The 12,622-nt window shown below is 40.0% G+C and overlaps 1 protein-coding gene across 1 annotated transcript; it reads right to left on the minus strand.

The window, feature by feature from the left end:
* Positions 1 to 210: 210 nt before the first annotated feature.
* On the minus strand, positions 211 to 11,319 carry LOC121883526 (myosin heavy chain, fast skeletal muscle-like). The gene is made up of 40 exons (XM_042391824.1): positions 11,266 to 11,319; positions 10,960 to 11,182; positions 10,602 to 10,745; positions 10,355 to 10,511; positions 10,217 to 10,244; positions 10,025 to 10,136; positions 9,845 to 9,937; positions 9,701 to 9,764; positions 9,479 to 9,577; positions 9,285 to 9,388; positions 9,045 to 9,183; positions 8,820 to 8,938; positions 8,558 to 8,707; positions 8,306 to 8,476; positions 7,916 to 8,222; positions 7,665 to 7,741; positions 7,489 to 7,576; positions 7,282 to 7,399; positions 7,052 to 7,175; positions 6,817 to 6,953; positions 6,449 to 6,704; positions 5,952 to 6,194; positions 5,668 to 5,844; positions 5,401 to 5,546; positions 5,195 to 5,285; positions 4,698 to 5,087; positions 4,428 to 4,554; positions 4,224 to 4,342; positions 3,252 to 3,448; positions 2,943 to 3,126; positions 2,688 to 2,853; positions 2,385 to 2,509; positions 1,930 to 2,238; positions 1,649 to 1,852; positions 1,407 to 1,532; positions 1,149 to 1,319; positions 918 to 1,022; positions 728 to 823; positions 464 to 595; positions 211 to 306 (listed from the first exon to the last, which is right to left on the minus strand). The coding sequence occupies exons 2-40, from the start codon at positions 11,161 to 11,163 to the stop codon at positions 289 to 291; spliced, it is 5,817 nt and encodes a 1,938-aa protein (XP_042247758.1). The 5' UTR covers positions 11,164 to 11,182; positions 11,266 to 11,319; the 3' UTR covers positions 211 to 288.
* Positions 11,320 to 12,622: the final 1,303 nt, after the last annotated feature.

The following is a 12,622-nucleotide window of genomic DNA, read 5'->3' on the forward strand; positions in this document are numbered from 1 at the left end:
ATTCCTAGTGAAGGAAAATGTTAATGTTGAGCTTAAAGACCTCCCCATCCAGACAACTAGATTCTAGCACAAGTTCTAGCCAAGTTAACTGATGTAGTTCCACCTAGTTACTGTGTTAAATACTGTGTGCTCAAGCGTGACTTAAAGAGAAACCAGAGTAAATAATACAGACTGAATATTATTAAATTATGAGGAAAAAGTTTATTGAATGAATACATTGTAAGAAGATAATTCAACAGCTAGTTCATATTTTATGAACTCTGTTGAAAGGCGCCAAAAGGATGTCTCTTATTCAGCAGCATCAGACTAGAAATAAAACAAGAAAAAAAGATTCACTATGTATTCTTACAATAAAAAATAAATTAAAAATGGTATAAAAATATTTAGCTTATAAATAGACTTAAATAACCCCATTAAATTAAGATGCCTGCAGAATAATTTCTGTAAAATATCACGTGGTTACCTTTCCATGATCACGGCTCTTGGCTCTCAGCTTGTTGACCTGGGACTCAGCGATGTCAGCGCGCTCCTGAGCTTCCTCCAGCTCATGCTGGACCTTCCTGAACCTAGACAAGTGAGTGTTGGCCTGCTCCTCCTGTTAAGGGTTGGGAATTGAAGTATGATGATGATGTATTTTTTTGAATATGACATCATATTAGTATGCTTTCTTTCTGTTATTGATTTGTGCTACATTCCTATATGAAAAATTACAAAAAATTTGACTCACAGCTTCCTCAGCTTGTCTCTTGTAAGCCTTTACTTTGAGCTGCAGCTTATCAACCAGATCCTGAAGTCTATGCACATTCTTCTTGTCTTCCTCAGTCTATACAAAAAAAGGAGTGTTATGAATGGAGTACAGAAAGAAAATTATGAAATTAGAAAAAATCAGAATAGTTTTTAGTTAAATGAAAAATTACCTGGTAAGTCAGCTCCTTCACTCTCCGCTCATATTTGCGGACTCCCTTAACAGCATCAGCTCCACGTCTCTGCTCGGCATCAACTTCGGTTTCCAGTTCACGGACCTGTAATGTGATGTTATACAGTTTGTCAAAACCTTGTTAAGGGATTTTAGTAGTGAGAAAGATTTAATTTATTTCATACATTGAAAGTGTGATTAACATCCTAAAGTGAATATATTATGAGCATACCCTTGACTCCAGTTTCTGGAGCTGCTTCTTGCCACCCTTCATGGCGAGGTTCTCAGCCTCATCCAGACGGTGCTGCAGGTCCTTGACTGTGACCTCCAGGTTCTTCTTCATCCTCTCCAAGTGAGCACTGGTGTCCTGCTCCTTCTTCAGCTCCTCAGCCATCATGGCAGCCTGAAATGATATGCATCAAGTATGAACAAGTATTCGGTGAGGTGAATTTGAATTTTATAAAAGGAAGACTCATAAATATAAACTCACATCAGTGATAGCTTTTTTGGCTTTCTCCTCAGCATTTCTTGCTTCCTGAACAGTGTCGTCCACTTCACTCTGAACCTGCACAAGGTCAGACTCCAGCTTCTTCTTGGTGTTCAGAAGACTGGTGTTCTGGATATTAAAAAAAGACACAGTTAATTTAATATTTGTTATGTATAACAAAGCTGGTATGTATACTCTATTCATTCTATATAAAGAAATTTTCTTTTGAATCATTGAATGTAAACCTGAGAGTGAAGCAATCCGACACGCTCACTAGCATCAACCAACTCCTGCTCAGCCACTTTGCGTCCTCTCTCTGTCTGCTCCAGAGCAGCTCTCAGCTCCTCGATCTCCGCCACCATCAGGCCATTTCTGCGATCCACCATGGCAGCCTGCTCCTTCATGTCTTCCTGTCCTCTGACAGCATCATCAAGGTGCAGTTGGGCATCCTGACAACATGTGGAAAAAAGAGTTAACTTTCTTTGCTCTTCAACATTTATTTATGCATTGATTAGACAAAGCTCACCTTGAGCTGTCCCTGGACATTCCTCAGTTGTTTCTGGGACTCAGCAGCCTGCCTGTTGGCATGGCTCAGCTGAATCTCCATCTCATTCAGGTCTCCTTCCATTTTCTTCTTGACTCTCAGGGCATCATTCCTGCTCCTGACCTCAGAATCGAGAGTGCTCTGCATGGAGTCAATCACCCTCTGGCTGTTCCTCTTGATCTGCTCCATCTCCTCGTCCTTTTCTGCAAGCTTCCTGTCAACCTCACCTTTGATCTGGTTAAGCTCAAGCTGAACACGGAGAATCTTGGCTTCTTCATGCTCCAGTGTGCCCTGAAGGAAAAAGTTTAACATGTACCTAAAGGTTACCAGTCTTTCTCAGAAAAATTAAAGAAAAAATCAAATGAATACTTGCCATTACATAAATGCTTTTGTATTTTATCACATAAGTTGTCTAATATTGTAATTTAGTTTTTTACCTCTGCTTCCTCCAGTGCTGACTGAATTTCAGTCTTCTCAGTCTCCACAGTCTTCTTGGCTTTCTCCAGCTCATGGATGCTCTTTCCGGTTTCACCAATCTGTTCAGTCAGGTCTGAGATCTCCTCTGTAAAACACCAAAAGCCAAAATCCAGTTTAGAGAAACATAGACTATGCTGTATACATTATATCTAGAAAATTAGGTTCTAACACCACAAAACCTCATGGCCCACACCTAAAGAAGTCAAGGAAGAACGCTCACAATCAATATAATAGTTATATGAAATATCATGGGATTAACATACGCTGCAGGTTCTTGTTCTCTCTCTTCATGGTCTCCAGCTGATCCAGAGCCTCCTCATAAGAGTTCTTCATCTTGAACAGTTCAGTGCTGAGAGAGCGAGCCTCCTTCTGGGCTCCTTCAAGCTCTGCCTGGCCCTCCTCATATTTCTGTTTCCATTCTGCAAGGACCTAGAATGATATAGATGAATAACAATGATTAATTTAGTAAGAGAGATTTGTGTTTCACTTGAATCAGTGTGGTTTTGATTTCCTCTTACCTTATCAAAGTTCCTTTGCTTTTTGTCAAGGTTGGCAGCCAGACCATTAGCTCTCTCTACATCAATCATGAGGTCCTCCACCTCACCCTGTAGCCTCTGCTTGGTCTTCTCCAAAGAGGCGCACTTTGAGTTCACAGCCTCAATGGACTCCTCAGCATCCTGCAGACGCTGGGCAAGCTTTTTCCTGTAGTGAAGAAGTTTGTTTTTTTTTTACATTAACTTGCATATTGATAGCAAAATATGTGGGATGTTATCTGGAAAAGCAAGCAATTGAAAACTAATTTAAATTGTAAAAAGGTAGTGACTTACTTGGCCTCCTCCAGCTCCTCAGTGCGCTGGATAGCATCAGTCTCATATTTGGTTCTCCACTGAGCCACTTCGCTGTTAGCCTTGGACATTCCACGCTGCAGCTCAGCTTTAGCTTCTTGCTCCTCCTCAAACTGCTCTCTGAGCAGGTCACAGTCATGGCGGGCTGACTGAACACCATGGGCCAGGGCATTCTTTGCCTGATGAACATGGCAAGAGGTATTTTAATTGATCTATTAAATATAGAAATATCATCTATTTCTATCAATCTTGTTTAAATACAATTTGTCATGGTGGCACATGTTGATTGAGTCATTTAGTTTTGGATAATTTACTTTTACATCAGATTTGCTATTTCGTGTAGTGTGTGGGACTTTGTGGGATGTTAGGAACTCAGGTGGAAGGTGCTTGGTGAGGAAGGAGAAGCTGGTGTGTTAGTGGGATGTGCTTAAGTCATAAAAGACAAGGCTGAGGAGTAGCAGCAACACCCCATGAAGAGGATTACATCCAATTCCCACAAATCCCCTGGTCAGTTAAATGGTAATATGGTGATAACATTCCTAAACAGGCAACCCAACATTCACAGCCACTAAGCCACTAAGGTGTAACACTGCATTAAGAGAAATATGTCCTATTCCCACAAATCCCCTGGTCAGTTAAATGGTAATACGGTAATAACACAACCCAACATTCACAGCCGCTTCAGACAGTGACTGGCCAGATATGGTGGTAGGAAATGAAGCATAAGTTTGAATTTCTCTCTCAAGCTCTTTTTTCTGCTTTCTAACATGATCAGATGACATGTTGCAAGACCTTTTTTTCTTTTTTTTATGCTTAACAGCTAGGAGATCTGGTGGGTTAGTAGTAGGTGAAGAGTAACAGGTGATTGACTACATTTAAAAAGGAGGACTCATTTCATCCCTTGTTTAAAGCTAATAATAGCACATAGTATAGTAACATGTAAACTTGTTATACCTTCACTTCTTCCTCAATGTGTCTCTTCAACTCCTCAATTTGCTGAGTATAAGCCTGCTTGCCCCTGGTCAGCTGGGAAACAAGAGCGTCTTTCTCCTCAATCTGGCGGGAATACTCACCTGAATGATAAATTGTAAATGTGTTATTTATCAAAATGATCATTACCTTTATTTTTTTTACTATTTTTTATCACAAGTGACTCACCATTCTCTGTCTGCAGTCTTGCCCTCTGTGCACTTATGTCATTCAGCTGGCGCACATTCTCATCGTTTTTGGCCTTCAGCTCACTCAGCTGGTCCTCAAGAGTTCTGCACATTTTTTCCAAGTTGCCCTATCAAGAACACAACATTATGTATTTAAACATATTTACATGAACAAAGAAAATGCTGAGCATTTATCTAAGTTTAAAGTTACTGCCATACTATCCATTATAGTTCATATTTATAAGCATAATGAAAGACACAAAACACTCACTTTGGATTTAGCTATAGCCTCCATGTTGCTGGAGAGGTCATCAATCTCCATCTTGTACTCGCTCTTCTCCTTCTCAAGCTTCTGTTTGACACGCTGGAGGTTGTCAATCTGCTCTCCCAGCTCTGCAACACTGTCAGCCTGTTTCTTGCGGAGAGCTGCTGCGGTAGCTTCATGCTGCAGGGTTGACTCTTCAAGGTCACGGCGCAGCTTCTGGAACTCAGCCTCACGCTTCTTGTTCATCTCAATCTGAGCAGCTGTTGCTCCACCAGCTTCCTCAAGCCTCTCACTGATCTCCTCAAGTTCCCTGGAGAGGTCAGCCCTCTGCTTCTCCACCTTAGCCCGAGCAGCCCGCTCAGCCTCAATTTCTTCTTCCAGCTCCTCAATACGAGCCTAAGTTTGATGATAGTAATATCAAGAAGGCTTATTAAGTGGAACATACTGTAACAAGTGGTTTTTCAGTACAACATCAGAGTATAACATTCATGTCAAATACTAACCTGGAGTTCCTTGATCTTCTTCTGAAGTTGAGCACCAAGAGACTGTTCATCTTCAATCTTGCTGAGCAGCTGGCTGGTCTCAAACTCCTTCCTAGAAGAGGAACAAACAGTTATTGCTGTCATAGTTTTAGTTTTGACTCAGGATCATTGTGTTGCATTATGGCAGTAGTTCAATGTAAGGGTTAAAGATGAAAAACAAAACTCGCTTCTTGATTTTCTCCTCAGATTGCTGCTTGTCATTCTCCAGATCCATTATGGATTCCTGGGCCAGTTTCAGATCTCCCTCAAGCTTCCTCTTGGCTCTCTCAAGGTCCATACGGAGCTTCTTCTCTTGCTCCAGTGATCCCTCAAGCTTTTGAGATAATATTATAATGTTGACATAAAATAATATTTTGTATTTTTTATCATGGAATGTGAATTCTAACACACAAGCTAACAATACAAACATGTTATCAAAAGAAATGTTTTCTCACATCATCCACTTGCTGTTCCAGCTTTGTCTTGGCCTTGGTCAGAGTGTTGACTTTGTCTTCCTCTGCCTGGAGATCGTCCAGCGTTTGCTGGTGAGCCTCTTGGAGGGCTTTCTTCTCCTTGGTTAACTTGGCAATAGACTCATCTTGAGATGCCATCTCCTCTGTCAGGTTTTTCACCTGGAAGTGTCAGGCAAGGTGCATTATTTCCATCACTTTATACGTTTGAAAGGTAATTTCATATACTTTGTCATTTTTTATAAATGTAGGTTTAAATTTATTCCAACCTTGTTTTCAGTTGCATGTTTCTCCTTCTCCACTTTAGCCAAGGTGAGCTCCAAGTCATCAATATCTTTCTTCAGCTCAGAGCATTCATCCTCCAGCTTCCTCTTCTTGCCAGTCAGCTCAGCATTGATTTCCTCTTCATCTTCCAGTCTCTCAGTTGTCTCTTTGAGTTTGGCCTCGAGTTGGATCTTGCTCTTAATCAGACCTTCACACCTTTCCTCAGCATCTGAGAGATTCTCAACTTCCTACAGTACATTTTGAATAAAGTGTAAATCAATAAGTCAGTTATTCTCTGAATATATATATTTTCAGGATTACTACAAAAAAATAAATATACATTTTTAATATATTCATTAACATTTGTCAATCTAAATGCTTGGTAAGGCACATAGAACATGAGATGACCAGAAGATTATGTGGCGTCTTTAAATTTCACCTAGATATTTGAAAATGTTAGTGACAATGTTCAATTAGTATAGTGTGGATGTATCCTACTTACAGAAGCCACTTGCAGTTGCAGGTCATTCTTTTCCTGCAGCAGGGAAACCATCTTCTCCTCCAGCTCCTTCTTCTTGGCCAGGGCAGTGGCCAGGTCTGTTTTCATCTTCTCATAGTTCTCCTTCATGTTCATCAGCTCCTTCTCAGTCTCAGCGCTCTTTAGAAGAGGCTTGATCTTGAAGTACAGATTCATCCATGGCCAGTTTTTCACATTCATGAATGAACGGATATTGTACTGAATACTGAAGACAGCCTCTCTGGAAAATTGATATAAATAAAGTGTCATTTTTACTGCAACGTGACTTAACAAAAACAGCTGTATCTATTTCATTGGACAGAACAGTTCAGTGTACTGTATGACAATCATACCTCCTCTCCATCATCTTAACAAACTCAGTCCTCATGAGGAATCCTCTGCAGAGAGCCTGAGTCATGGTCACCAGATTAGCCAGTTTCTCATCTCTCATCTCCTCCAGTGTACCCAGCAGACCAGCTTTGAAGAACACCTGTGTGGTTGTTTGAAGGAACTCAGTCATCAGCACAAATTGATGCAAAAGGACATATGTACATGGCATATGTATTGAAATTGTTGATAGAAATTAACCTTAGTGTGCCCAAACTTGTACTGAGTGTGATCCACATCAATGGAGCCTAGCAGCTTCTCTGCAGCTTTCTTGTTGTCAATGAACTGTCCCTCAGGGATGACGCTGGCATTTAATACTTTGTATCTACAAGACAACATTATGTTGTTACTTACAATGAATCCACATCTTGGCCGGCTGTTTTAACTCAGCTGAAATCAACTTGACTTGCTTATATTAAAAATTGCATCACCTCTGCTTGAAGTCACCATAGAGGATTCTGCTGGGGAAGCCCTTTCTGCAGATTCTGATGCCTTCCAGCACACCATTACACCTCAGCTGATGGATGACCAAGAAGTTCTCCATAAGACCTGAAAGTTGCAAACTCATACTGTTTCAAATATTTCTTTTAATCACTATGTCACATTTAGTGTGCAAAGCTGGGCTATGTGCTTCTAACCTGGGGTCTTTGATTCATTAGGAATAAGGCAACGGACAAAATGAGGGTGAGTGCTCCTCAAGTTGGTCATCAGCTTGCCCAAGTTCTCCTGTGGATCAACAACACAAGATAAGCGGTCAACAATATTTCGAGATGAGGTTTTTAATTAGTATCAAAAAATATGAAACAATTCATACCCTGAAAAGAGCAGACACAGTCTGGAAGGAACCACCCTTCTTCTTTCCTTTTTTGCCGCCGCCACCACCAGCAGCCTCTGTTTACAAAAATATTAAATTTAATTAATGGCACTAAACTGGAAGTTTTCTTCTCTGTGGAAATGGTATTTTTTAATTAAGTCAAATGCATGAATATATTACCACAGAGTACTCATCAGCTTTATACTATGCCTGAACCAAGTGTAACAGACACACAGTTTCTAATTTCTTACCATCACCTCCACCGTGTTTTGCATACAGGAAGGCCAGAAGTTTGTTTGAGGCCTTCTGATAGAGCTGGACAACTGAGTCATTCAGGGGGTCCTTGTTCTTGTCCAACCAGCCAGTGATATTGTAGTCCACTGTACCAGCATAGTGAACCAGGGAGAAGTGAGCCTCAGGCTTGCCCTTTGCAGGTTTTGGCTTCTCAAAGGCCTTGGTCTTTCCAAGATGCTGATCATGCAGCTTGTTCTTGAAAGTTGTGTCAGAGGCCTTGGGGAACATGCACTCCTCTTCAAGGATGGAGAAGATGCCCATTGGCTGAGGAAAAAAAAAATTCACACCATGGAAGCAATCATTTGCACATGAATCAAGAAGTCACTTCAACCCGATTGACTACTTACCTTCTCAATAAGCTCAATGCAGGCAGCCAAGTCCATACCGAAGTCAATGAACTCCCAGACAATGCCCTCTTTCTTGTACTCCTCTTGCTCCAGGACAAACATGTGGTGGTTGAAGAACTGTTGCAGTTTCTCATTGGTGAAGTTGATGCAGAGTTGCTCCAAGCTGTTGAACTGCAATTACATGAATGTATTCAATTGCATGTCAAAATATTGTTGGTCTTTGAATTGCTCAGATACTTTCCAGCTACTCACATCAAAGATCTCAAATCCAGCGATATCCAACACTCCAATGAAGAACTGTCTTGGCTGCTTTGTGTCCAGCATCTCATTGATACGGATGACCATCCACAAGAACATTTTCTCATAGATAGACTTGCACAGAGCCATGACAGAATTGTGGACCTAGAAATAAACATTTTAGAGTGAGATTTTGTCAGAATCATATTTTCATGTCAAAATGCAAATATTGCCCTTTTATATATTATTTTCAAACAATACATTTTCTTTATCTTACCTGTGGGACAGTCTGACCTTTGGTCACCATCTCATTTCCGACCTTGACTCTAGGGTAACACAGAGCTTTCAGCATATCAGCTGAGTTCAGGCCCAGGAGGTAGGCGATTTTATCAGCCACTGATGGAAAAACAAACCTTTAGCTATCTGTGAACTGGGACATGTTTACAAATATGTTACATACTAACCCTTGGTAGATTTCCTAAAAGACATCTATCAGAATTACCCTCAGTGCCATCAGGTTCAGCCTGCTCCTCACGCTGCTTTTGCTTGAATTGCATGTTGCCATGGTGCATCACAGCACCAGTCAGCTTGTAGATGCCCATCTTCTCCTCAGCATTGAAGCCCAAGATGTCAATAGCAGTCTACATTGTACATGAAGCAAAGTTTGAAACATTTTCCACAGTTGTCTCAAGCATGCAAGATCTATTTAACTAAAATGTTGTTTTTTTGTTTGTTTTTTTACATCTGTTGCAATGAACTCCTCCACATCATCGATGCTTTTGACAGTGATTTCACCCTGACTGACCATTGGGTAGTCATAGGGGTTGGTGGTGATCAGAAGACCCTCTAGAGGAGCACAGTAACGATACCTATTATTGTTTAGTGTTGTCTTTGGTATTATTTCAATGTCATTTTCAAATTTGCATAGTAACATACCCAGGAGCTCAGGCTGGTGGCCAGTCATCAGCTGATAGAAGATGTGGTAGCTCCTCTCAGCAGACAACTGGAAGGTTACACGAGACTTCTCCAGCAGATCTAAGAAAAACGAATTTAAGGAGAGACTGTGAGATTACTCTATTACATTGTAATACTATTACTTTATCAAAGACCAGATTATAGCCCAGATGAGGCTTGAGTCATACCATGGTTGAAACTTACATGTTTCAATATCAGCTGAAGCCAGCTTTCCAGAAGAGCCAAAATGGATTCTGATGAATTTACCCTAGAGAGCCAGATCATTGATAACATCAGTTTTTGCAATTTAGTAAGAAAATACCTTGACATGTTTCCTGGATTACTTACAAAACGAGAGGAGTTGTCATTCCTCACAGTCTTGGCATTACCATAGGACTCCAGCAGAGGGTTGGCTGCAACAATTTGGTCCTCAAGGGAGCCCTGCAAGAGAGGATTTGAGTTACACAAGCTAAACATTCAAATTAACTATCCTCTGACGAACAGTTTTACCTTAAACAACCAATTTACCTGCATCTTGCCAGGTGTTGGCTCAGCCTTCTTGGCTCCAATAGCTGCAATTGTTGCAAAGTATTGGATGACACGCTTGGTGTTGACAGTCTTTCCTGCACCGGATTCTCCACTGGGGTATAAGAGACACATGTCAAGAATCTGCTTTATCGTCATTATATGATTTAGCATTACAGTTTCTGTTATACTTACGTAATCAGGATAGACTGGTTCTCACGATCTGAAATGCAAACAAACATTTCACATGAATTCCAGTTTTGTAATTCCTTCAATACACTCATGTTCAAGTTTAATTCCTACACAATTTAACACTGCTAACTTTGACCTTACCTGTGTGCATGAACTGATAGGCATTATCAGAGATGGAGAAGATGTGAGGTGGTGCCTCAATCCTCTTCTTGCCTCTGTATCCTCCCACAACTACAGCATCATACACTGGAAGCCACTTGTAGGGATTCACCACAACGCAAAACAGCCCAGAGTAGGTCTGTAATAGCACAAATAGAAAATAAACATAGTGTTAACATTTAGATATGCAGATATAAATGCACATCACATTAGTAAAGTGGAAACTCACGTAGATCATCCAGGATGCAAAACGCTCTTTGAGGTTATACAACACACAGGGCTCGTTGAGGTGGGTCATCATGGCCATGTCCTCAATTTTATCAAACTTTGGAGGGTTCCTGGGAAAGATTTCATCTTCTTTCACAGTGAGTGTCTGAAGAGATAGTAGTAGTAAAAATACAGTAAAAATGTGTAGAGTTAATCAGATGGATGTTCTTGTTAACAACTGTGTCAGTGTGAATTTAAAACCACTAAATGTTTTACTAAGTTATAGTTTTAAATAAATGTTAATGGAAAGAATGGCATCCTCCTTCAATGGAAATAGATGGGAAAATGTTGTTAAAAAAGTAAAATAATGAATTGCCTACCTTACCACAGTCTGTTTCAACTGTGGCTTTGCCACCCTCTCTCTTCACAAGTTTACCCTTGAGATACATCTCCTCCTTTTCAGTCACAAAGAAGGCGGTTTTGGCATCAAAAGGAGCGGTTTGTGCTTCAATCCTCTCCTTCTCTGGCTTCCGGAGGTAGATGGCCGCTGGGCCATAGCACTCCATCTCCGCGTCTGTGCTCATGGTGGCACTTTAGTGGAGACTGAAAAAATAGAGTTAAAATATCAGCATGATGTCGTAATGGTGTTGTATCCATCTGATGTTGGAGATTTTGACATCTTTTACCTCAGCTGGTTCCAAAAAATGATGAGTGGTAGAGTATCTGGTGGAGTCAAGATGCTATAAAAAAGATGATTAAACGTGAGTACAATAACTTTTTTCAGTTTGGTTTTCTCACTTTAAATCTTCCTGGCAGAATGTCAGTTTGAGAGCAGTCCAGCATGAAGGTGGCAAAACTTATTCAGATTTAACTGATAAGTGCTAGCTGAATTCAGTTGAATCATTAAAGTTCAATTCTCTCCCATCCCCTCAACTGCCCCCCACACCCAGAGAAATAGTACTGCTCTTAATGATCACTTAGTATAGAGTATGTGTTGAGACAGGATGTGTACTGCACATCAACACAAATGAATTAATTGTGCGATTTCTGGAAGAAAAAAAGAAAGAAACCACTTAAATGTTTTAAGAGTATTTCAAGTAAATTGTTTTGGAAAACAGTTGCCAACTCATTTCAGGTATTGCTCAAAATAAGTTTCACATGCCAAATGAACATCAGCCAGTTGCTACATTTGATACTAAAGAAGTTATTAAAGAAGCATGATACAAGAGTCCTGGCAGATCTTGAAGGCTTATGCCCATTATGGCATGTTTGATTTGAATTTGGCTCACCAAAGAAAATATAATATATAATATATAAAAATATAGCAACATTTAACCCATATCATGAAGAGAAATAGTACTGCTCTTAATGATCACTTAGTATAGAGTATTTGTTGAGACAGGATGTGTACTGCACATCAACACAAATGAATTAATTGTGCGATTTTTGGAAGAAAAAAAAAAGAAAGAAACTACTTAAATGTTTTAAGAGTATTTCAAGTAAATTGTTTTGGAATAATATCTGCTCAAGAATACTTAAATATGACATGAAATTTCACCTGTATATCACTTAAAACAAAGATAACTCTGACAAAGAATCATTGACAATATGCATTAGTAATTAGCAACACATAAACTTTACCCACTGATCAATAGGAATTCAAACCAAGATCATAGTCGATACACTCACCTGTGTTGGGTGCCTACCAGTTCATGCAGAAGTCCAGGGCTGCCTCTTTTATAGAGGGTGGGAGTGCTTGATCAGCTGTAGTCTCACTCAGTTTGGTCATGGCCTCATCCTGTTGCTTATTTTGTGGCAGTGATGTTTATGCAGCTTGTAAGCATTTTAATTTGTAACTAGAATTTGAAAACTACATAATGCAGCATGATGTTGTACCAATTGATTTTATGTCATCACAAATGTGAATGTGACACCCAATATGGGTGTTAAAATACTGAATAAAATGTAAAATTTGACCATTGTTTTGTAGGATAATGGAAATGTATAGTAGAATGGACTACTTTGCTAAGAAGTTCAATTTAA

This window comes from Thunnus maccoyii, chromosome 18 (genome assembly GCF_910596095.1).
Source record: "Thunnus maccoyii chromosome 18, fThuMac1.1, whole genome shotgun sequence".
In the NCBI taxonomy this organism is placed as follows: Eukaryota; Metazoa; Chordata; class Actinopteri; order Scombriformes; family Scombridae; genus Thunnus; species Thunnus maccoyii.